Source organism: Macaca mulatta, chromosome 8 (genome assembly GCF_049350105.2).
Source record: "Macaca mulatta isolate MMU2019108-1 chromosome 8, T2T-MMU8v2.0, whole genome shotgun sequence".
In the NCBI taxonomy this organism is placed as follows: Eukaryota; Metazoa; Chordata; class Mammalia; order Primates; family Cercopithecidae; genus Macaca; species Macaca mulatta.
In genome coordinates this window covers 1043195-1068950 of record NC_133413.1, presented here as the reverse complement: position 1 = coordinate 1068950, position 25756 = coordinate 1043195, and the positions used below count along the sequence as shown (strand labels likewise).

Below are 25756 nucleotides of genomic sequence, written 5' to 3'. Positions count from 1 at the left end.
AACTACACAGAAGGGGGGCCCTGTTCCCTCCAGGGTCAGGTGTCAAAGCTGGGTGAGAACCTGGACTTCACTCAGTTGACCCCTTTCCTTCAGTCCACAAGCATCTGCCTGTGGCTTCTACTGCAGACAACTCACCCCCATATTGTGCTTTTTGTGCCATGTAACTGGGGAGAAAAGAATAGAATGAGGGCTCTCTCCTGTATAACCTAATCTTACTGATGAACTGATTCGCTGACCTCACCAAGTTGAGAATAAACTGGAATCAAGATGTTCCCTGCTCTTGAGGGATAATATTCTACAAGACAGTTGTACTACTGCAGAAACACATAACACAACTTGCATCTTTTTAATTTCAGGAAAGACAGAAGTCATACCAAAATATTAAAAATCAGAAAATCTCATATTCATGTATGATGCTGTTTACCTTTGACATACCAAACAAAACTATTAAAATAATACAAGAAAAACACATCTTTACATTCTTTGCTCAATCATGGATTAATTTTTAAAGCCACACTTAGAATAAATGTAATTTGAAATGAAAAGCAGTTGTCTTTCCAACAGCCTAGAGCTTGCCTTATGACCTATCTGATAACAAATTTAGATAAATGTAAAGCAAAGGTAAAATCACAACAGGTTACGGTGTCTATCAGGCAAAAGCCTCATCTCCCTAGACCTAGAGAAGGCAAGAGGCAGAGACAGCCCACTCCTGCAAGAGGCAGGGCCTCATCTAGACCAGGGACAGTCAGGGGTTCCCTCCGCAGAGCAGCCGGCAGCTCAGCAGGGTCACTCCAGGACCAGCTTCTGCCTAGTTTCAACACTTTTTTTCCCCCATGGTGAAATCTCACAACATCAAACATGTTCAAATGCAAGGCAGACCATGGAAACACACTCCAGGGTGAAATAATATTAACATGTTAAGAAAGAAGTGGATAATAGCCGGGTGCCATGGCTCATGCCTGTAATCCCAGCACTTTGGAAAGCTGGGGCAGACAGATTGCTTGAGCTTGGGAGTTTTGAGACCAGCCATGGGTAACACGGTGAAACCCCATTTCTAACAAAAAAAAAAAAACAGACAACAACAACAAAAAAATCAGCTGGGCATGGTGGCTCACCCCTGTGGTCCCAGCTACTCAGGAGGCTGAGGTGGGAGGATCACTTGAGCCCAGAAGTTGGGGCTGAAGTGAGCCATAACTGTGTCACTGCACCCAGAACTGCGTGGGTGTCAGAGCAAGACACTGCTTCAAAAAAACAAAAAAAAGAAGTGAATTAGTTGGGCATGGTAGCACCTGCCTGTAGTCCCAGTTACTCGAGAGGCAGGAGGTAGAGGCTGCAGTGGGCCGTGGTGATGCCACTGCACTCCAGCCTGGGTGACAGAGCGAGACCCTATCTCAAAAAATAAAAAAGAAAAAAAAAAAAAAAGAAACAAGCAGTTATCTCTGACTGTGAAAAACATTCTTTTCAGACATACAGTCTGGATGGTGAGAACAGGAAGTAACTGGATGAAGGGAAGAAACTTGCAGATAAGTAACAATAGTCTTGTTAAGTTCTGATCATATGAATGAGAAAAATGCAGATTTTAAAATCTGGGACTTCTCTATGGATGCTTTTTCTCTAAGAATATGGCTTTGAGAAATGAAGCCTAAGCTGGTCCTGGCCCTACACAGATGGTGGGGACATAAAGGGCCAAGGGCTAAGTCTGGGGAAACGAGGAAGGTGCACTTGTCCTCAGATGGGCAGAGGGGTCACACTGCAGCCTTCAACCTCAGGCTGGGGGTCAGCAGGGAACCTGGAGCTGCTGCCAGGAAAAGCCAGTGGCCGCAGTCCACCTGCGATGCCCTCCTACATGCTAACTTCTGCAAAAAGGAGAAGCGTTTTGGTTTGCAGCATTTCTGGTTTAAGCCCAAGATGAATGAACATCTATTCCCCTACCCCAATATTTGGTAAAATATAGCTCCTTAACTTACTTGTAACAGTACTTTCTACTTTTTAGTCTTACACTTAGAATATAAGTGATTAGTTTGTTTCACCAAATTTTAATCCTGAAATTCCAAGAGTGTATTTAAATCAGTACCTTCCAAAAGAGAATGCTGCAGTGCCGACAGAAATGCAGCGTGTCTCCGTACTGCTCCTTCGCTGGGTAATGTTTCTGAAGTGCAAAGTACATCAACTTCCATTCAATATGACCTTTTTCTGAAAGGATCAAATGTCTACAAAACTAAACAAACAAAACCCCATTCAGAATCAGCATAAGATGACTTTCAAAGCATAATATTAGGTGTAAAACTTTTTCATTTTATTTTAGTTTTTAATTTTTTTTAACTTCAATAGCTTTAGCGGTACAGGTGGGTTTTGGTTACATGGATGAACCGTACAGTGCTGAAGTGTGGGATTTTCGTGCTCCCATCACTGCAGAAGTAAGCATTGACCCACCATGTAGTGTTTCATCCCTCACCCTCCTACCCTTCCCTCTTCTGAGTCTCTACTGTGTATTCTACCGCTCTGAATGCCTTTGTGTATCCATGGCTTAGCTCCTACTTATAAGTGAGAACATAAGGTATTTGGTTTTCCATTCCTAAGTTATTTTACTTAGAATAATGGCCTCCAGTTCTATCTGAAATTATTTTTCAAAGGCACTGTAGTACATAAAACAATTATTTGAAATTAAACTCACTTGGATTAAATCAATGAGTGACAAATCAAATAAATTATGCTATACCTGTATAATGGAATACCAAGCAGCTGTTAAACAGACTTAAATATTCCAATCCAGAATAATGTCCATAATATATTAAATTAAAATAAGCTACACACATATTTGATAATGGACTTATATCTAGAATACATAAAGAACACTTAAAACTCAATAATAAAAAGACAAATAACCCAATTTAAAAAAATGGGCAAAGGACTTGCAAAGACATTTATCTAAAGAAGTCACAGAAATGGATGATAACCTCATGAAAAGATGCTCAGAATCCAGTCATCAGGGAAATGGAATGAGACCCACTTCATGCCCACTAGAATGGCTTTAATCAAAAAGTGAAATAATGAGCAGCATTGGGGAGGGGTGGCGAATCGAGAGACCTCACACTGCTGGGGGAATGTGAAATGGCACAGCCACTTTGCAAAACAATCTGGCAATTCCTCAAAAAGTTAAACAGAATCCACCATATGACTCAGTCATTCTACTCCTAGGTTTATAACCAAGAGAAATGAAAACATGCATCTACACACAAACTCGAACATGTTCAAGGCAGCATTATTTGTAAAAGCCACAAACTTTTATCAAACAAACTAAATGTCAATCACCTGATGAATGGATAAACAAAATGTGGATACAGAGAGTAGGATATTATTCAATCTTGAATGAAGCTCTGATTTATTCTACAACATGGAGTCGTAAGGACATCATGCAAAGGGTAAGAAGCCAGTCACAAGACAACAAATGCCATAGATTCTTCTTGTATTACACGTCCAGAACAGGGAAACACAGAGACAGAAAGACAATCAGGGGTTGCTTAGGGCTGGGAATGGTAGCTGAAGGGCAGAGTTTTTTTTGTTTTTTTGTTTTGTTTCCTGAGGTGATGCTGATGTTTTAGCTGTGTCCCCCGCCAAATCTTGAACTGTAGTTCCCATAATTCCCATGTGCCGTGGGAGGGAGCCGGTGGGAGGTAACTGAACCATGGGGGCAGGTCTTTTCCATGCTGTTCTTGTGATAGTGAGTAAGTCTCACCAGACCTGATGGTTTTGTAAAGGGCAATTCCCCTGCACACGCTCTCTTGCCTGCCGCCCTGTAAGATGTGGCTTTGCTCCTCCTTTGCCTTCCACCAGTATTGTGAGGCCTCCCCAGCCATGTCAAACTGTGAGTCTTTAAAAATTACCCAGTCTCGGATATGTCTTTTATTGGCAGTGGAGAATGGACTAATACAGATGTCAGTATCCTAACACTGACTGTAGTGATGGCTGATAAAGTGGAGGGTATCTTAATAAAGGTGTTACCAAAAACATCAGTGTTACAGAGTGACCTTCAATTACAGTTTTGAAAACGACCAGTGCACAGCTAGATAAATTAATGTGTATGTTTGAGTGCACATGAAAGCCTGAAATGAAACAAAATGCATGGGCTAAAGGAGTAACAGGGATGCCTTGGGGTGGGGGCCTTTAACTTGTTTGCACAACACTGTACTAGTCTTTAAGGCTGTTGCTGCAATGAGCATGTTTTACTTTTCATAGCTAAAAACAATCACTTGTATAACATACTCATACTTCAGTCATGGCTTTTGAGGACTCTGGAAATTATCATGGAGTCAATGAGGAAATCCTGTTTCTAATAAAATTTGAAAAGAAGACTACTTGCAAAATAAAAAGTAGTAGTTATCAGCCTGTTTATATTTAGTATTAATTTCTGTGTCCTCTAGGCAGGCACTGTTAAAACATTAGTTCCCAGAGACTAAAAACAACCATTTGTTGTCTCATTTCTACTTCTTACGAATTCTGTGCTATACCAGTGTTCACGGGGAGAATCCCCTCCCATGGTTTTTCTCCTAAATAATGATCTGTGATTTTTCTGAACTCAAATGCAACATCCCACCAGATGCTCCAGTCAAGAGCATTTAGCTGACTTTTCCTTCCATACTATCTTGAACCAGTCCGGTTTTCTCAGGTATCTAGTTTTTATTTTGGGGATGCTTCCTTATCTATGCTTTCTCATAAAAGCTATTTCTGATATGCTTTTTTTTTTTTCAGGGCCTTAATGTTAGTTACTGACGCCTGAAGAACAGATCATTATTTTCTGATGCTGTGTTTTTATGATTCAGATAAGAAAATGTGTACAAATGAGATGCACCTGCAGGTGCTAATTGCAACTTAACTATTCTAGGATATCAGTGCAGAACAGACGTTTAACTTATTTAAAGCAACTATTTTAAGAATGGCAATGACCACAGAAATGGCCAAAAGACATCCTTAAGTATGTTTAGGGTCTGGATGTATAAACACCTGCCAGGCACTCTCATTAACGCCTTTTGGGAACAGCTCGGGCCTGCACGTGATAGGGAGTGTCCCAGGGCAAACTGGGAGGCAGAGGGTTCATCCCAGATGACCTTCATTTACCTCTTTTCCTAGGATCTAAATCCTCCCCACAAAAGTCTATTCACCCCCTCCCCCATGCCCAGTGCTGACTTAAAATTCGATCCACTGATTTCTCCTACTCAAATTAATATTGGAATTCTTTTGCTTCTCCCGAACAACTCCACTTGAGACCGTTCTCCCCAAGGTATCCATAACCTCTGCTCAGCTAAATCTCACAGGCTTTTCTTTGTCCTATTAATCTCTCTGTCCATGGCTTTGAGGGTCCAGCTCCCCCCAGGTTCTGAGGCACTTCATCTATCACTCAGCATTGGGGTTGGTGCCCTCACGCCCTGCTCAGGCTGATCCCATTGCCTCCTGTCCTCTCCATATGCATCTGTCCAGGCCCTCGCTCCACATGCCTCTCAGACACACTCCATGAGGCCCGTGTTCAGGCCAGCCCCTTCCTGTGGGAGCTCCCGTCCCGTCCCGTCCCGTCCCGTCCCGTCCCGTCCCATCCCATCCCATCCCATCCCATCAGGGTCATCTTCTGATGTCTTCCCTGTTGCCCTCGTGCACTTCCTGGCCCATAACTCTTATTTTCCTGAGGCAGGATCCTGATGGATCCTCTTGTATCCACTCCAGCCTAGTCCTCAAACAAGAACAGAAGCTCTTCTGAAAGCTGCAATTCCATGTGCTTTGCTGGCTCCCCTGAGCTCACAGGACACAGACAAAGATTCTTCATGTGGCTTGGCCTCTGCTGTGCTTCCTCACCATCCACCACTCACACACACAGCACCCTCCCCATGGTAGGGTCCTGCTCTCTGCCTAGGCCCTGTCCACTGCCCTGCACTCCAAGGGTAGACTGTGCTCCTCATGAAAGGCACCCAGTCCCATCCTAGGTCTTCACAGTGCTGACCACAGTTCCAATCCCACCCCATGAGGGGCACAACGCGCCTCCCTCCAGCCACCTGCCTTCCCTGGCTGCGCCCAGCCCCAGGCAGAGCAGGTGCCTTGGACATCTGTGGGGTGATGAGGGGAACCCCCAGTTTCTGCAGAGGCCCAGGAACAGGGACCACAAGGTCTCATCGTGGATGCGGAATGAGCAGACCACCCTGGAAAGGCCTCGAGCACTGACAGCAGAACACACCTTATGCTGCCCCACGTGCAATCCCACGTGCAGCAGGCAAAAGGCAGTGGCGGGGCGCGCTGTGGACACTCAGGAGTGCCATCTACCAAGTGCTGAGAGCACTGAGGCACACAGAGGGCGCCTGACTTTTCAAAGATGTGCAGCTTGGTCAAAAGCAGAACTGGAATCTGATTCATCAAATCAGGAGAAAAGGCAGTCAGTGAGCCAGGGACTCTACGCACCTCGTTATCAACGGGAGAGAAAAGAACTCAGCTCATGCTTTGCTGTTCAGTTTTGGGTTATTTTAGAATCATGGTTCTTTTTCAACAGGAAAAATAAACCTTACATTCTGTAGGAGAGAAACCACAGCAATCTCAATAAATTCTGATTGTTCCTGGTTCTTTCAAAGTGGAAAACACTCAGCCATTCTTTCTCTTCAGGTGAGTTTATAGGGTATGGCCCCTAGGCAGAGTCTACTAAACTCCCTGCCTGAGGGGACACTGCTGCATCCCACTCACCTGCTTTTCAGCAAAATGGTACTGACACAGCTTCTTCCACAGTTGTCTGTCTTCACTGAGCATATACAGCGTGGGGGTCACCTGGCCTAAGGTGATGATGTCCCATCCGTCTGAGAACCGGTACAGGATGTTGTTCAGCATGTGCAGAGGAAGGTCACTGAGGGTGAGGCCATTGTTCACTTGCTGAAAGGAAAACACAACAGCATCTCACTGAGAAGATGGCCAGTGTTTGTTCACACAGTAACTGAAGAGTCAAGCTGGAATGAATGCTTCAAAACATGGCAACACAAAAGGAGCTCTCCAGGTCATGCATTGCAAGGCATCAAGGGGCCTGCATCCACCACCCTGGGGAGGGCTGGAGGAGGAGGGCAGGGGAGGGCTGCACAGCAGGCCAGAACCAGGCTGTTCCTGGGTGAGGCCCCACTGCTGCACCTCCCCATGCGCCACGTGTCTATCAGCATCAGGAGGTCAGTACTCCTCTACGGCATCGAGACACACCTGGAGAAGAGCAGAGTCTGCAGACGTGGCACTGCTGCCCAGATGAATCCAACGCACCACGAGGGCAACATGACACCCATCACCAGCAGGGGGCACGGCCTGCGCCACACCGTCTGGGTGGCCTGGACAGCCCCTGGGCCTTGATGGGTCACAGCTGGTCACCCCAGTGATGAGGGAGGTTGACCACATCATCTGCAAAGCCCCTTCTAGCTTTGTGGGTTTTTTCCCTTTATTGAGGTGTAAGTGATAAATGGACTCTGTCTATACTGGCAGCACGTGGTGTTCTGTGCTTGTATGCGTTATGAACCAATGGCCATAGCCCAGCTCGCTGTCTGTCACCTCAAGTCATAATCCTTTTATTTTTGTAGTGAGAACATTTAAGACCTACTCTTAGCAAATCTGAAGTGAAGGATGTATAATTATTAACTGCAGTCATCATGCTGTGTAGACAACCTCTAGAGTGGACTCCTCCTGCACTACAGAAACCTTTCACCCTCCGTCCAACATCCCCCAACCTTCCAGCTTTACATTTCTATGACTTCAAGTTTACAAACCATTTCTCCCTCACGCACACCAGAGAGTAAATGCAGGGCATCTGCCCTCAGAAGATACACGTGTGTGCACGTGCCAGGCTGAGGAAGGGTGGCTGTCCCTGGCCCCGAGAAGTGGGCTCAGTCAGTTCAAAAATTAAACTGCTCTGAGGTTGACCTGAGAAAGCCCTGGGTTGAGTGCATACTGTTTCAGACCTTTCAGGCCTCAGTTGTATCTAAATGATTCCCTTCATTCTCACTAGAAGCACCTCTTCCTGACAGTGGGGTTCTGGCTGTTTGGGCGGGACAGAGGCTACCTGGTCCCGCCTCGGTTCCTGACCTCAGTCTGCTCACCCGCGAGCTTCTGATTTGTATTTTTCTTTTGTTCCCAATAGGTTGATATATGTACTTGGCCACACGGAGAGCTAGCTTCCTTCTGATGTGTTGTGCCCTTCTATATTCCTGCTGCACACAAAGCACAGTGACCATCTGTTTTTGGCTAGAATGAGCTAATTCCATGAGTTTGGTTCTTGAAATTGCCTGACCTCTGTGGACAGTGGAGTGTAGGGAGAGGTGACTGGGGCACCCGTGCCTTGACACCCCATTTTCTTCTCCTGCTCCCCTATAATGCCCTCGCGATGGAAGCAACTTCCTAGGACTTCAGAATGGAAACTGCTGCAGGGCGCTTCTCCTGCATCCCTGTGGGCAGCATGAGGATGGACCACCAGTGATGCACTCTAAGCCGCCTTCACCTCATCAAGCACACTATGCATCTGCCAGACACGAGTGGGGCCTGAACACTGCTTGACAGTTTGTGAAGTGCTCTAACATTCTGGACATAATCATGAAGCTTTCATGGACTGCACCACTGCACCGTGTTGTAGGCTACGGAGCTGCACAGTCCAAGAGACATCACTTCCCCAGCAGCCAGCATGGTGCCGGCAGGCTCTCAGCAAACGTCTTTGTTCATTACTGATGAGTCTGACACATTTGATTCAAGTCTTAGCCTATCCTTCCATCTTTATTGTCTAGCATATGGCAGAGAGCACATAGAAAAGAGAAAATGGCCAGGCTGGGTGGCTCACACCTATAATCCCAGCAACACAGGAGACTGAGGTGGGAGGATCACCTGAGCCCAGGAGTTAAAGCCTGCAGTGAGCTATGATTGAACCACTGCCCTCCAGCCTGGGAGACAGAGCAAAACCCCATCTCAAAAACAAAAACAAAACAAAACAAAACGATAACGTGCATGTAAATTAATCCCCAACTAAAAGTCTAACACTCTTACAAGAATTATGTCTTCCAGGTGCTTCATTCTAATTCCTATTGAGAAAAATTTCTGTAGCAGACAGGAGTTTACAAATATTCTGCTGCTAAAATTACAAAGTTTAAAGGGAGTATGAAGTGGTGGTATGAAGGTAGTACAAAGAAAAAAAATCCTGGATTAGTAGTTATAGAGTCTGGTGTGACAACTCGGCATTTGGGATTTCTGGCAGAGTCCAGTTTTACAGCCCTGTTAATGGCTATAACAAGAGGGTGTAGCAGAAATGCCAGCACTTCTCATCCAAACGAAATCTCGAAATGTGACAAGGCACAAAAGTCTTGCTGAACATGTCAGAAATCCTGCTGCGTTTTTTGCCACACCTCCTCCACTGATTAGCTACATGCTCTCTGCCATTATGAAATCTCTCACACCTACACCGCAATGAAAGGAAGAAACGATGCTGCTGTCTGCTTCTCTTGCTTCAGGATAGTCTCAGCTATTGCATGCGACTGTTAACAATTCCCGTTTCTCTGTGGAAGCACTTCTGCTAACAAGAAACTTGTGTTGCTATTATCATTCTATTTTACACAGAAAAAAAAAAGAGATACAGATGAGTTGACTGGCTTGCCCAAGGTCGGGGTCTAGCTTCAATCAGGGTTCAGCCTCGAGCCCAGTCTGCCTGGTCCCAAGTCTGTGTTCCCAACTGCTCTGCCCTTCTCCACGGGAGGCCCATCCCCTCACTATGTGGTGAGTAACTGAAGTCTCCCTCAATTCTTCTTTCCCTCGCACCCACTTCAAAGTCACCAGTCTAGTCTTTTGCTGAAGTATCCCCAAGTTCATCCTTCCCATTTAACTGTCATTCCTCATGAATGCAGTGAGGGTTTGCTTCCCTCCAACCTGGCTGGTCCCTGCCTGGCACTGAAGGGGTACCTCTAAACATGGACCTTTCAGTGACCCTTGGCAGAGAGCAGCAAACACTCTGCAATGCCCATAAAGCCCTGAGTCTGATCCTAATGCCCTGCACCTTCTTCCCAGCAGTACACACGTTTGGCATACCACACTCTATCAGCCCCTAGACGCAGAAGTTCCCACACCTTCTCACAGCAGCCAGCTCTGCAACTTCTGGGAATTTTGTTAGCCAGTTTACTTTTCGTTGGCGGCTTGAAGTCAGTCATAGTGGGAAAGTGACAAATGCTACAAATCAAACCTCTTGCCTCTGGAGAGCCAGTTGTTAAGCACTGACCAAGAGGCCACCACCTGGACACTTTCCCCTCATTTTTTTTTTTTTTTTTTTTTTGAGATGGAGTCTCGCTCTGTCGCCCAGGCTGGAGTGCAACGGTGTGATCTCCATTCACTGCAACCTCCGCCTTCTGGGTTCAAGCGATTCTCCTGCCTCAGCCTCCCAAGTAGCTGGGACTACAGGTGCCCGCCACCACGCCTGGCTAATTTTTTGTATTTTTAGTAGGGACGGGGTTTCACTGTGTTAGCCAGGATGGTCTCTATCTCCTGACCTTGTGATCTGCCCGCCTTGGCCTCCCAAAGTGCTGGGACTACTGGTGTGAGCCACCACACCCAGCCCATTCTTTAAGCTCCACCTAAAACATCACATCACTAGTGAACCAATGTAATGTCAACAGCCCTGTGTGCATATCTGTTATAACCCACTGAGTTCTGTGACTCACCGTGGGCTCATCTCCCTGGGCCCTCGGACGCCCCACGCTAAAGGCCACGCCTGCTGATCCATGTGTCCCACCTCCGAGGGGCCTAGCAAGCACATGGGGGCATCCAGGAAGTGCTGACTGGGTGAGGAAGCATATGAACGCGTTCCTGTGTGTCCACTCTGACTGAGTCACAGAGATGTGCACATGAAAGCACTTCCAGATCATCAGCACTGCCGTATCTTCAAATGCAGCTTCAACAGCAAAGTATATTTGTTTTTCAATAAAAAAAAGTCTGATGTTCTTAGGAACTTTTCAACATAATATATACTAAATTTCTGCTTACTTTTGGGACTATGAGAATTTAGATTTAAGGGGTGTCGAGGTATTTCTTTTCTGAGATGGAGTTTCACCCTCGTTGCCCACACTGGAGTGCAATGGCACGATTTCGGCTCACTGCAACCTCCACCTCCCAGGTTCAAGCAATTCTCCTGCCTCAGCCTCCCGAGTAGCTGGGACTACAGGTGCCTGCCACCACGCCCGGCTACTTTTTGTATTTTTAGTAGAGACAGGGTTTCACCACGTTGGCCAGGCTGGTCTCCAACTCCTGACCTCAGGCAATCCACCCGCCTTGGCCTCCCAGAGTGGCTGGGATTACAGGTGTGGGCCACTGCGCCTGGCCAGGGGTGTCAAGGTATTTCTTGTTGGAATAATCTAGAAGACAAAGACGACTGTCAGCGCACTGGAGAAAGCTGGTCCCTGTATCCTGTGAGGCTGACATGGCGGAACTTTAGGCGGTGTGCTTGAAGTTCCACTGTCAGGGATCCGGGAAGGCTCTCAGCTGCTCTGTTCTAACCCCATCTGCTCGAGTCACCTCAAAATTCACATGAATAAGTGTGAGGCAGCAATCCAGCATCAGCCAGCGGGTCAGGAGACCAGATCTTTACCTTAAGCAGCCTCAGACCAATTTGGCTGACTGAGTCCAGCATCCACAAATGCAGCTCAGTTAACTGAGTTGGTAAAGTGCTCTTTCTACTGGTTTCAAGTAACATTCCCAGAGAGGTAAAACTCCTCTGGCCAACTCCTACAAGGGAACCTGACCCTCCTCGAGGCTGGAAGCAGGGCACAGGGTCCAGAAGCCAAGATCCCCACAGAGGCACATGCCATGTTTCCTGCTTCAGAGAGCACTCAGGGACTGAGGTGAAGAGATGCCAGGCAGCATGCAACCACTAATGAAACAAAAGAAACCAGTTCAAGGTCTTTGATGGTAAGATTTGAGTGGACATGACGAAAACTGGCACCTTTGTGTTATCGGTGCTTTCTTATTCCTCAAAGATAAATCATTAATTTCATTCTTGTGCCTTATTGTTCCCACTTGATCAACATGGTACTACCCTAACACCTAACCTTCTGTGCTGAGGCAGAGAGGTACTGCCATGGGAGTGTGCTCTGCCTACCAGGGCTGTGGGAACCATCCCAGGCCAAAAGCAGAGTGTCTTCCTTCACAGGCTATGGGCAGCCCTGAGTGAGCCAAGCTGGGGCCACATGCACTTCTGTTATCCCTCAGCCCGTGCCTCTTCCCAGGTAGTATGAACGGAAAGAAGATCCAGAAGGAAGCTCAGCATACAGCTGTGCCTTCCTGCTCTGTCTCAGCCCACCCAGTCAAAGATGCAAGCTTCTCCCTTGCTTTCTCCTTTCTCTCCTCTTGGTGAGGTGTGGCCCAATCCTTGGAGCTTTGTTGTTGTCTCCACTGGTCCACATCTCCCCACTGGCTCCCCATCTCTCTCCAAAGAATGGAGAGTCACTAATCCCACCTGGAACTTCCCAGCCAGACCAGAAAGGCTGCTTCCTGGCCTTTCCCGAACACCCCCATCCTTGGGATCCTGACCATGAAAACCCACCATGGACAAGGACACACCCTGTTCTCTCCCCGAGAAGGTCACTCGCTGGACATCACTACCATGGATCTATCTCATCAGGAGAAGGTCACCCGCTGGACATCACTACCATGGATCTATCTCATCAGGAGAAAGTCACCCGCTGGACATCACTACCATGGATCTATCTCATCAGGAGAAAGTCACCCGCTGGACATCACTACCAGGAATCTATCTCATCAGGAGAAGGTCACCCGCTGGACATCACTACCAGGGATCTATCTCATCAGGAGAAGGTCACCCGCTGGACATCACTACCAGGGATCTATCTCATCAGGAGAAGGTCACCCGCTGGACATCACTACCAGGGATCTATCTCATCAGGAGAAGGTCACCCGCTGGACATCACTACCAGGGATCTATCTCATCAGGAGAAGGTCACCCGCTGGACATCACTACCAGGGATCTATCTCATCAGGAGAAGGTCACCCGCTGGACATCACTACCAGGGATCTATCTCATCAGCAGAAGGTCACCCGCTGGACATCACTACCAGGGATCTATCTCATCAGGAGAAGGTCACCCGCTGGACATCACTACCAGGGATCTATCTCATCAGGAGAAGGTCACCCGCTGGACATCACTACCAGGGATCTATCTCATCAGGAGAAAGTCACCCGCTGGACATCACTACCAGGGATCTATCTCATCAGGAGAAAGGGGACTTTGGCCATGTGACCTGGTCACTCATGTCAGGACTTCTACAGCAAGCCTGTGCCATGCGTGTCTTACAGGCGGACTTTTAGTACAACTCACCTATGCATGGGGTAACGCAGTAAAAGAGGCAGCCAAGAGCCAGCCTGTGCAACGCTCTGAACGACTACAGGGTCACACCAAGACAACCCAGCAGGGTCCAACGTTTATAACAAACTTGCTTAACTCTTACCGACGCTGAATGTTACATTACTAATGATAATTTCAGACTCAAAACTAGGCAATCATACTCTTTTTGTAAGTCCCATATTTAGATGGCAAATAAACAGCCAAAAGTTAAGGCATTTGAAGGGCACTTGAAAACCATTCCTTTATGTGGAACCTGGGGTGCTATGATAAAAGGTTAACTATGACCCTACCAGTACAATCTGCAGAATCATTTATACCACTAAGGCTACATAAGTCACACCACTAAGATACATCTTCAGTTTATTCTTTTTCTTATTAGTACTAGAGTTAAATAAAACACTATGTAAATACCTGGGGCAATGGTGTTAACATTTTTCTTGTTGAAACTAGTTACCAGAATTAAGAAAAAATATCAAACACAACTGATGTGATTTGCACCTTCTTTTGGCCTTGTTCATTGTTGCCAAGAACTATAAACACATCCCCAAAAAAGACAGCAAGGAAGAAGACAAAAAATTACTAACTTGGGAGAAGCAACAACTAAATAAATAGAGAATTACTGGCAATACAATTTAGCCTTAATTTACTGAATGTTATTCTAATAACTGAAATATTCAATTTCCCATGAAGGTAAATCTGTTTACATCTAATCACCCACAGGATCAGCTTGGTTTAATGATTGCTATTCCCACTGCCTTTCCAATAGCAATTATAAGCCATTAGGGGTCTTTGGTCCTTTTCTATTTTAAAACGATTTAATGAATACGTATGAAAGCATCAGAAAATCTTTCAAAAAGCTATAGCAGTCTTTCATGTATGCTTAGAAAAGATAACAACTTTTGTAATACAAAGAGTGTAGTAACTCTTATGCCGATATATTTATACCTTAGTCATCTGAAGATCCTGTAGCTGTTGTTGCCAGGCGAGAATAGTTTCTAATCGGCAAATCCAAATATTGATGTTTCCCACTAATACAGACTTCCCTACTCCTCTAATAAGAATGCAGAGGGTAGAGCTTAGGTCTTGCAGAAGATCTTTGATTAAGCGAGGATTGTGGTGGTCATCAAGAACTGGAATAAATAAAAATAAAACTATGGATTGACACAGTTAAGCAACACTTTAAAAAACAATCCGGTTTCACAACCCAAATGTCCACCGATAGATGAACAAACAACGTGTGATCTATACATGAATGGAATATTATTAAGTCTAAAACAGGAGGGAAATTCTGACACACAGTCAGCATGGATGAACCCTGAAGACATTATGCAAAGTGAAATAAGCTAGTTACAAAAGGACAAATATATAACTCCACTTATATGAGGCACCTAGAGTAGTCCAATTCATAGAGACAGAAAGTAGAATGATAATTACCAGGGGCTGGCAGGGAGGAGGAATGGGGCCTCAGTGTTTAAGGAGACAAGAGTTTCATTTTGGGACAATGAAGAGGTTCTGGAGATGAATGGTTGTGATGGGTGCCCAATAATATACACGTACTTATGCCACTGAACTGGATGCTTAAAAACTGCTAAAATGGTAAATTTTATGTTATGTGTATTTTAGCACAATAAAAAAGATGTAATTTCACTGCAACCGAAAAGTGACATCATTTTTGAGATATCACAAATATAATGAGATTTTTCAAAACTTTAAAATTTTATCTGATAAATTTTCAGTTGGGTCTACAATTTTGCCTTTAAAATGGTCAGTTTATACTTTCTTTTGTACTTATCATAAAGTGGCTACTTTAAAGTGGCTTAAATATGGAGTCATATATTCCTATGTATGTATAAAGTCATGGTGTAAAATTTAAAATTCCACTTACTAACAGCCAGTAACTTACCAAGGCAAGCTCATTAAATTAAAAAGAAAATTACTGGCTTATCTGATGCCTAAGTGAGTAAGTCACAATCCTGCTAATTTTGGAAGCATACATCTAAAATGAACTGTGATTAGCTAACCATGAAAAGGTAAAACAGCTTTTTAAGTTCTGGGATTAGTTATTTTTCCTAGTATATTGCTTTGTATGCAAAAGCAACTTTAAAAAAGTAAACAGCAGTAACAGAACACTGGGAACTAGAGGGATGACCTGTATATCTGATGTTATCACATTATTTACACAACTGTTTTTGACAGCATGTGTACTAGGTAAAGATAAAAGAAAAATCCCATCTCGTTGCACCAAATTTCTAATTAAGATTTAGAGTATTAAAAATACAGTGACCATCTTACCCTTTTGAACGATTTTATCCAAAATGTTGAAGTAATTCTTTTGTGCCACACCACTCAATGAAGTTAACTGGGATTTTGCAATTAGCTGCAATAGCTTAAAGGAAAGACAAAAAAAAAAAGCTGAGTAACATATAAATCTATTTAATATGGAATTACAAACCACGGCGATATAACACACATGCATGAAGATTTCTAACATGCCATCCTAAATTAAGCCACTGTATCAGAGTCCGGGTACAAGAAACAGTCACTACCCATGCAAACCTGAAGAGACCTTCGTACAAGGGAGCTGAGGCAGCCGCGGCCTGCAACTCTGTCTTCTAGTCTTGTAGGCATTCATTTACTTAGTGGAAGCATATCTCCTCCCAGAGCCCAGGCTGCAAGAGTCTGAAACGGAGCTTTTAGCTTTCCAGTCTCTGTACCACAAGGGCATACCAGAAAGAGGCTAGAATGAATGGTTGGGCACTAACAAATATTTTCACAGCCTAAGCCCATACTCGCAGTTGTTTGCTGAACAGACAATCAGAAAATCAAACAGCCCTTCCATGTAGAAATTAAAAAGGAAAAACATCACCAAACTCATTATTAAATAGCATTTTGTATTTAAAAACTCATTATTAAATAGCAAATAAATTGCATTAAAATAAAATACTGTAGAATTTGTATTCTAGGAAGCCACAGTAACAAATCCCTGTGACAGAACCTGTGAAGTAGAGGTCTCCTGTGGGAATGACAAGCAAGGCCCTCGCCGCTGCTCTGCTTGCCCTCCTGGGATGCTCTGCTCTTCCAGTTGCCCCTACTCTGATGTGCATTATGGCAGGAAAACGTAGGCTGCTGCTTTCCTTTAATGCTTTTTGTCCCACTTTATTTTTTATTTTTGCCTAATACATCTTTTCATTCTTGTATTTTCAACTTTTGTAAATCACTGTTTTAGGTGTGCTTCTTACATACAACTTCGAGTTGGGTTTCACTTTTTGATCCAATCTGAAATCTTTTACCAGCCTTCAGGTTATGTGTATAAGGTTATGTGTTTACATGTATAGACACAACGTGTTTGGTCTTAACTTTATGACATGTTTTTGTAGCTTTTTTTGAAAAAGTTTTCATTCTCTCTGTAGTTCTTCTGAAACTTAGAAATGCTTGCACTATTTTGTCCTAGGGGTTACTTTTGGAATTTTAGCTCTACGTAATTCCCTCTCCTTTGGCATCCTCATACAACACATCTTCGCGTTGTTAGTTTCCTGTTCCACATTGTGATAAAACTGCCATTCATCTTGCTCCCTCCTTCCATCCCTCTCCTGTACAACTTGATTTTCGTGAACGACATCTTAGTGCCTCCCTGTGATTACAGGTGAGACAGTCAACAAATCTCTAACCACCGACCTTTTCTCCTCTGCCCTCCGCTCACACTGCTCCACCACCCTCAGCCACACAGCTGATGCTGTAGAGATTCACTGACATCCAGTCTGATGGACGTTGTTTCTCCAGCCAAAAATGCTCATGAGAACAATAAGTATTCCCTGAGTTCTCACATGATCAATACTGTTTGTTTGCAGCCTGGCAACCAGACAGTTTGACTGGACATAAAATTTATGGGCCATCCTTTCTTCCTGGAGGATCCCATAAGTAAGGATGACTCCACTATCTGAAGAATTTGGAGAAATTTGAAGCCACCCTGATCTCTTCCCTTGGTAAGAGATGACACGTTGTTTACCCATTGGGAGGTTCTTGCCTCATCTTCAGAGTTTAATAATTCCTGTAGGATGTGGCACACTCATGACCTGTTCTCAGTCAACCTTCCCCAGCATAAAATTTGCCCTCTCACAATGTACGCTTCCATCTATTTTTACCTGAGCAGAATTTTCCTGAACATTATCTTTAAATATTTGTTCTGTCCTTTTGTTTTGTTTTCCTGCTTGAAGATTCCAATGATAAATACGCTGGAACCCCTCTCCCTGTTCTCTACAGCTGTAATTTTCTTTCTAGTTCCTCTTAAACTCATGATTATGGTTTCATTCTTATTAATTTTCTCATTCGTACTATTTCCATCACCTTTTTTTGTGTTTCCCAAAACATCTGTTTTCTCCTGGGCCCTTCCAATCCCACCTTCGCCTCTGTGGTGGTTCTCCCGGCAGATGCCATCCTTCCTTCTGCCAACTTGGCTTTGTCTCCTGCTGTCTCACTTGGTTATACAGGTTGAGCATCCCTAATTCCAAAATCCAGAATCCTCCAAACTCTGGAACTTTTTGAGCACTGACAAGTGGAAAATTCCATACTTGACCTCAGGTGATGGGCTGCACAAAATTATTAAAAATACTACATAAAATTACCTTCAGGTTATGTATATAAGGTGTATGTGAAACATACATGAATTCCAAATTTAGACTTGTATCCCAGCCCCAAGATATCTCATAATGTATACGTAAATATTCCAAAATCTGAAAATATCCAAAATCGAAAACACTTCCAGTTCTAAGCATTTGGGATATGGGATACTCAACCTCATTAAAATCTCTTTTCTGTTTTGTGGCATTCCTGCACTGGGATCTTCTGCTACAGAACTGCTTCGTGAGTTTCCTGTTTTTTTTTTTTATTCATGATTAACTGTCTGGTCATGATTCCATCCTGCTTCGCAGACACATTTCCCACAATTTCCTTAGAGAATATCCGTGCAGTGACATCACCTTCTTCTCTAACAGGCATTTCAGAGTGAGGTGGGACTTCCTAGGGTGTCGGTTTTGCAGAGGCCCTCAGGGTAGGGGGAACGGCAGCTTTCAGCCTTCCCAGTTCCAGCACTCTGTCCCCCAGCTGCTACCTGCATGTACGTGAATCCCTGGGTGATCCCACAGCCCATGTCTCTGAGTAAAACTGGATCTGGGAAGCCCTTTGCTGTCAGTGGTCCTCCCTGGAACTTCTGCACTCTGCAAGCTGGAGTTGAACATCTGTGACTCAGGCTCTCAGTGCACAGGGCCTGTGGGGCTCATCTTCTAGACTGGGCCCTGACAAGTGCTTTTGTTAGCCTGAGCCCTTCTGCTCAGTTCTGCCTATACACTATCACTGCCCAAGCTTAGCTACTTTTGGTAAGCTTCATGCACATTTTAGAGTCTGTGAATTGCATCTGCCTCTTACTTCTCTGAAAATGGAGTTTTTCATCCCTTCCTTCCAATTCTTCCAGCCTTTCTTGATTTCCAGAATGAGCAATCACTAAGTCGTATGCTCAGTCCCAAATAACATTATAAACGTGACAATTACATGATAATCTTTGGGGGAAAAACATTCTGTGATTTCTAACATATTTACATAAAAATATCTTACACTAAAATACACCAGTTGAGGGCACTGGCCAGAGATAAGATCAGGTTACGCCAAGCAAAGCTGAGAAGACCATTGTTAAAATTTCAATCCTGTTCCTTTATCTTTTCAAATTAACTGAATGTTGTTATTGAATTTCTTCCTTGTTTTAATGTTGAATAGCACCCCTTTTCCCTGCCTCACTTTAGAATCAATTTAGAGACAAAGGATTCAGGCCAACTGAGGTTATCAGCATTATTGCTCATAATAGCTGGACTGGCGGATGCGATTCAGATTCACACAGCAATGGATTTCCTAATCTGAATCCTAGACTGAGATGATGCCAGCAAGCCCTAAGCATTGCTTAATAACCAAAGCCTCCCCAGATAGGCTTCTTGCCCTACAACACTGAAGACATGAAAGAAACAGACCAAAATGTACAAGTATCTTTTATTCCTCAAAGGAAAAAAGAAGAGTTACACGTGTCTGTTTCTCACCAATAAGAGGGGTCAGGGCAGAGGGAGTCTGGGAGAGACAGTTCTACCACCACGGTTCCCAAAGCATCGTCTAGGGGCCTCTTAAGGGAGCCCAAGGTCTAAACTATTTCCACAGTTTCACTAAGATAGGATTTTCCTTTTCTACCCTGACATTCATTAGTGTGCAGTGAAGTGCTCCAGAGGCCTCAAGATGCTACCTTACAGAAGACTGAGCAGAGATGAGGAATAATCCCCTCCATCACATCAGACACCAGGAGGGTGTGCCAAGGTGTGAGATAGCCCTGTTTTTTTTTTGTTGTTGTTTTTTTTTAAGACGGAGTTTCACTCTTGTCTCCTAGGCTGGAGTGCAATGGCACGATCTCGGCTTACTGAACCTCTGCTTCCTGGGTTCAAGCGATTCTCCAGCCTCAGCTTCCCAAGTAGCTGGGATTACAGGTGCGTGCCACCACGCCAGGCTAATTTCTGTATTTTCAGTAGAGACAGGTTTCACCATGTTGGCCAGGCTGGTCTCAAACTCCTGATCTCAGGTGATCCGCCCACCTCGGCCTCCCAAAGGCTGGGATTACAAGCGTGAGCCACTGCACCCAGCCCAATCGTTACTTTTAAATAAATGCAGAAATATTTTACAAATTGTTTTAATTTCTAATGTGGCAAACATTGATAGATATAACTCACATGACCCAAATCTCTTTGGGGTCCTCAGTAATTTTAAAAAGTGAAAAGGACCCTTGAGACATTTGGTTTTGGAACTGCTGCTCCACTAGGGGAGGAAATACCAGGAACAGAGAATACGTGTCCCCTGGGAGATAAGCCTCCCCGACCACCTCCCCTCCCATCATCGAAGTACGTTTTCTACATTTCTCTAATATCATGTTTTAAAATTCCTTTTAAAAAGACTGCACTCATCAGCAGAAGGCATGGGATTAGCCTTCTGATCCTTTAGAAGCACGGTCAGTTTAGACTAGTTATACACACAGGACTACAAAATGGACACCGCCAGGCATACGTAAGCATAGAGGTGAGAAGGGCCGTGGTGTTCATAGTTGAAAAGATTGCATTTCCGGTTAAAATGGTAATTAAGATAACAGGGCAAAAGACATTTAACAAAGAAACCATCATCATTCACAAGCCTCTAATTAGCTATAAAGCAAAGTCTGTTGGGAATTTAATGAATATTTGTTAAAAACACAAATACTGTAGGAAGTTTTTTATACAGTCATGGGTCGCTTAACAAGGGGGTTACAATCTGAGAAACGCATCGTTGGTAATTTCGTCACTGTGTGAACATCACAGAGTGTATTACACAACACCTATACAGCTAGACCACAGACCTTATACAACATGTTCATGCACTGAACAGCAACTGTAACATAATGGCAAGTATCTGTGTATCTAAATCTACTTAAACACAGGAAAAGTACAGTAAAAATAGGAAATAATCTTACGTGGCCACCACACTACACGCGGTCGGTCACTGACCAAAACCTCGTTATGTGGTGCATGACTGCATATCTCCTCAAATCTGACAATTCTAAACAAGTAAAGATGTGGAAGAATTAGATAAACAGAAAGAAAGTACATCCTTCAAATAGAGAATCTGTATTTTTCTCACACATCAATAGAATATTTATAAAAATCAATTACAAAGAAGTCCACAAAGGAAAACTTAATCATTTCAAAGAATTAGAGATCTTAAAGGCCAAGCTCTCTGGTGATAATATAATAAAACTAGAATTCGATAAAGTTAAATAAAATCACAGCTATTTGAAATTCGAGGTCCATTCCTGAACACTCTTGGATCTGGGAGCAAAATGTCACTGCATGTGTGCCTGTGATCCTGAAGGGCCTCATGTACATGGGGAAGGGAAGAGAAACAACAATGTCCGCTACCTCTATTTTTAAAGTCAGCCTTACTACAGAACACAGAAAGTATTCTTCACTGGGCAGACCAAATCAACTTTGCTCAGTCTTCACCTTTGGGTTCCTTTAGATTTGTAATTAACTGTAAGCATTTACTGAGTGATTATTATAAAGGCACCATCTGAAGTACCTGATGCCCTTCTAATGCCTGTAATGCCCCTGTGAGGTAGGTCTTACTATTATCCCCGCTCTACAGATGAGAAAACTGAGGCAGGGAGAGAAGAAGCTGGCCCCAAGGCCACATCACTGAGGAGGGAGGCGCCAGACCTGGAGAGCAGGGGGATCCCACAATCTGTGCTTGTGCCTTCCTGCTCTGCTGCTTCCCATCTAGTGTGTGTGCCAGACAGAATTAATAACCTGGAACAGCCCTCAGTGATCTCAACTTTGATTATCTAATTTTAAAAAGACTTCTTAAGTTCATTGTCTTTTACAAAAAAGGGATGTAATCTAGCAAGTCAATGCAGAACCATGCAGACTTTGTAGTTTTCATCAATTCTCTGGAAGCTCCAGCCACTTTCCTCGGTCCTTTAGCAGTGTGTGGACTGCCTGCCCACCCCTGCCCCGAGGTAAGGAAGCACCACACTACAACCTCATGCAGGCTGGACTAAAACATGTCCTCCACTTCAGGCTTAGGAACCAGCGCCCCTCCTACAACTCACAAGTTGCTCAAGCAGTGGTCTGTGAGAGGTGATTCTATTTTGGGGGTTGTCCCTTTTCTCTGCCTTTCTTGGGAACCATTTTGACTCTCTGTCAAATGTTCACTGACTTCTAGCACTGGCAGAAAGACAGACTGCTTTTTTATCTGAAACTGAACTGTTACACAACATATAATTTTATTTTGGTAAAAGCATTCTTAGTTGCTCGTTTAGTCATACTCTACAAATTATCTTGTTGATAGGATAAATATGGTAAGAATTAAAGAAAAATGAAGATGGCAGTGGATACTTGCAGAGTATTATTAATACCGGCATTTCAAACTTCCAATATAATCTGGATATTTGCCTGGAGAACAAGCTCTTTTTGGCATGCCATCTAATGAGGAGACTTATGTTCCCAGTGTGCTCAAACTGCCTGACACCACCTATCCACCATTGTCAGCAATTTATGTTCAATTTTTCTTAAAAACATCAGAGCTACAAGGTCAAATTTAATTCAACTGAGGTCAAACTCTCGGATGAGCCAAGTAGCACTTCCTTCAATGGAAATGGACATTTCTGAATGGTGACAACACCGTCATTTCTTGAACTTTCTTTAACAAATCTGTTCTTAGGAGCATTAGCATACTTTGTTAATACACTTTAATCTGGCATTTTTAAGGGGGCAATTATAGGGAAGTACCTGGAATTAAATAGCCTACAACCAATTCTTGAATCAACAATTAGGAAAATTGAAAAATATATATGTAAATATATCTTTTTCTGTATAAGTAAAGTCCCGCTAACTTAGGAAATTAGAGGACATCTTTGTGTAGAATCTTTTTATAAAGTGGAAATAGGCCGGGCACAGTGGCTCACGCCTGTAATCCCAGCACACTGGGAGGCCGAGGCAGCCGGATCACCTGAGGTCAGGAGTTCAAGACCAACCTGACCCATATGGCAAAACCCCCTCTCTACTGAAAATACAAAAATTAACTGGGCGTGGTGGCAAGTGCCTGAAATCCCAGCTACTCGGGAAGTTGAGGCAGGAGAATCTCTCGAAGCCGGGGGGGGGGCGGAGGTTGCAGTAAGCCAAGATTACACCACTGTACTCCAGCCTGGGCGACAAAGCTCTGTCTCAAAAAAATACAAAATAAGATTTAAAAAAAGTGAAAATAACTTCCTCTGTTTCTGACTATGCAGTTTGCTTGAAGGAAAAAAACAAAAAAGCAACCTGTAGGTTCAGTACAACAATCAGCAAAAATGTAATTATCTTAGAGTATCTTAACAGTTCTTCAAGTAGAATTTATGGAGGAGTTTAACTGTGGTAAAAAAATAATTGGAGTAACAGAAAATATTTATGTATACAACAGTTAGTTTGTATGCTCAGTCACTCATTCATTTTAGGAATAACAAGTGCCTACTACTTGCCAGGTGCTTGGGATATAGCAGGGCCTACTGAATAAATTAATATACAACAATAAATTAGCATTGGATTGTGTCGCTTAAAACAACACTCACCAGAGCAAACAAAAGCTTGATTAGCAATACGATCTGAAATTTTAAAGACAGCCCTTTTCGACAGTTCCATCTAATTTGCCAGGTCATTATTTTAAAATGTCATATGGGATTGCTGGGTCAAATGGTATTTCTGGTTCTAGATCCTTGAGGAATCATCACCACCACACTGTCTTCCACAACGGTTGAACTTATACTCCCATCAACAGTGTAAAAGTGTTCCTATTTCTCCACAGCCTCTCCAGCATCTGTTGTTTCCTGACTTTTTAATGATTGCCATTCTAACTGGTGTGAGATGGTATCTCACAGTGGTTTTGACTTGCACTTCTCTAATGACCAGTGATGAGCATTTTTTCATATGCTTGTTGGCTGCATAAATTTCTTCTTTTGAGAAGTGTCCGTTCATATCCTTTACCCACTTTTTGATGGGATTGCTTTTTTCTTGTAAATTTGTTTAAGTTCTTTGTAGATTCTGGATATTAGCCCTTTGTCAGATGGATTGATTGCAAAAACTTTCTCCCTTTCTGTACGTTGCCTCTTCACTCTGATGATAGTTTCTTTTTTTTTTTTTTTTTTTGAGACGGAGTCTCGCTGTCACCCAGGCTGGAGTGCAGTGGCCGGATCTCAGCTCACTGCAAGCTCCGCCTCCCGGGTTTATGCCATTCTCCTGCCTCAGCCTCCCGGGTAGCTAGGACTATAGGCGCCCACTACCTCGCCCGGCTAGTTTTTTGTATTTTTTAGTAGAGACGGGGTTTCACCGTATTAGCCAGGATGGTCTCGATCTCCTGACCTCATGATCTGCCCGTCTCGGCCTCCCAAAGTGCTGGGATTACGGGCTTGAGCCACCACGCCCGGCCGATAGTTTCTTTAGCTATGCAGAAGCGCTTTAGTTTAACTAGATCCCATTTGTCAATTCTGGCTTTTGTTGCCCATTGCTTTTGGTATTTTAGTCATGAAGTCTTTGCCCATCCCTATGTCCTGAATGGTATTGCCTAGGTTTTCTTGTAGGGTTTTTATGGTTTTAGGTCTTATGTTTAAGTCTTTAATCCATCTTGAGTTAATTTTTGTAAAAGGTGTAAGGAAGTGGTCCAGTTTCAGTTTTCTGCATATGGCTAGCCAGTTTTCCCAACACCATTTATTAAATAGAGAATCCTTTCCCCACTGCTTGTTTTTGTCAGGTCTGTGAAAGATTAGATGGTTGTAGATGTGTGGTGTTATTTCTGAGGCCTCTGTTCTGTTCAATTGGTCTATATACCTGTTTTTGGTACCAGTATCATGCTGTTTTGGTTACTGTAGCCTTGTAATATAGTCTGAAGTCAGGTAGCATGATGAAAAGATTATAAATCATTCTACTATAAAGACACACACACACACATATGTTTACTGCGGCACTGTTCACAATAGCAAAGACTTGGAACCAACCCAAATGCCCATCGGTGATAGACTGGATAAGGAAAATGTGGCACATATACACCATGGAATACTATGCAGTCATAAAAACAGATGAGTTCACGTCCTTTGCAAGGACATGGATGAAGCTGGAAACCATCATTCTCAGCAAACTAACACAAGAACAGAAAACCAAACACCACATGTTCTTATTCATAAGTGGGAGTTGAACAATGACAACACATGGACACAGGGAGGGGAACATCACACACCAGGGCCTGTCGGGGGTTCGGGGGCTAGAGGAGGGATAGCATTAAGAGAAATACCTAATGGAGATGACGGGTTGATGGGTGAAGCAAACCACCATGGCATGTGTATGCCTGTAACAAACCTGCACATTGTGTACATGTATCCCAGAACTTAAATTAAAAAAAAAAAAAATTGAAAAAAAAAAGTCATGACGCATTTAAGAAAGTCACTTAATTTACATGAGAGGAAAATAAAAGTTTATAGACTTAGAAAATGACATCTTAATGAAAAAGCTCTTCACGGCTGTCAGGATGACTGCACTTTTGGTCTCTGTCCTTGATTCCATTGTGACCTTCAGCCCATCTCTCTGGGCCCCATTTTCTCATCTTTACCTCTTGGGTCATAAATGGATCTCCACGCAGCTGTCATCCCTCTGCCTAAATCCTCCTCAAAAAAAAATAAAAATAGTGGCTAACACAGAGTACAGACTGTTCTAAGAGCTTCCTATGATGGAATAATCTAATCTTTATAACAGTGCTCTGAGGTAGATGCTAAAATCTACCAGATACTATGGATGA

At 43.6% G+C, this 25756-nt stretch overlaps 1 protein-coding gene across 11 annotated transcripts in view; it reads right to left on the bottom strand.

Moving 5' to 3' along the window:
* Positions 1-25756, bottom strand: part of FBXO25 (F-box protein 25) — a 67114-nt gene that overhangs the window by 5607 nt on the left and 35751 nt on the right. For 9 of the 11 annotated variants that reach the window (XM_077942708.1, XM_077942709.1, XM_015144664.3 and 6 more), the window contains 4 exon segments: positions 15680-15773; positions 14333-14517; positions 6718-6900; positions 2075-2218 (listed from right to left, as the gene is read on the bottom strand). In XM_077942708.1, the coding sequence (XP_077798834.1) occupies positions 2075-2218; positions 6718-6900; positions 14333-14517; positions 15680-15773 (606 nt within the window). 11 annotated transcript variants of the gene reach the window in all.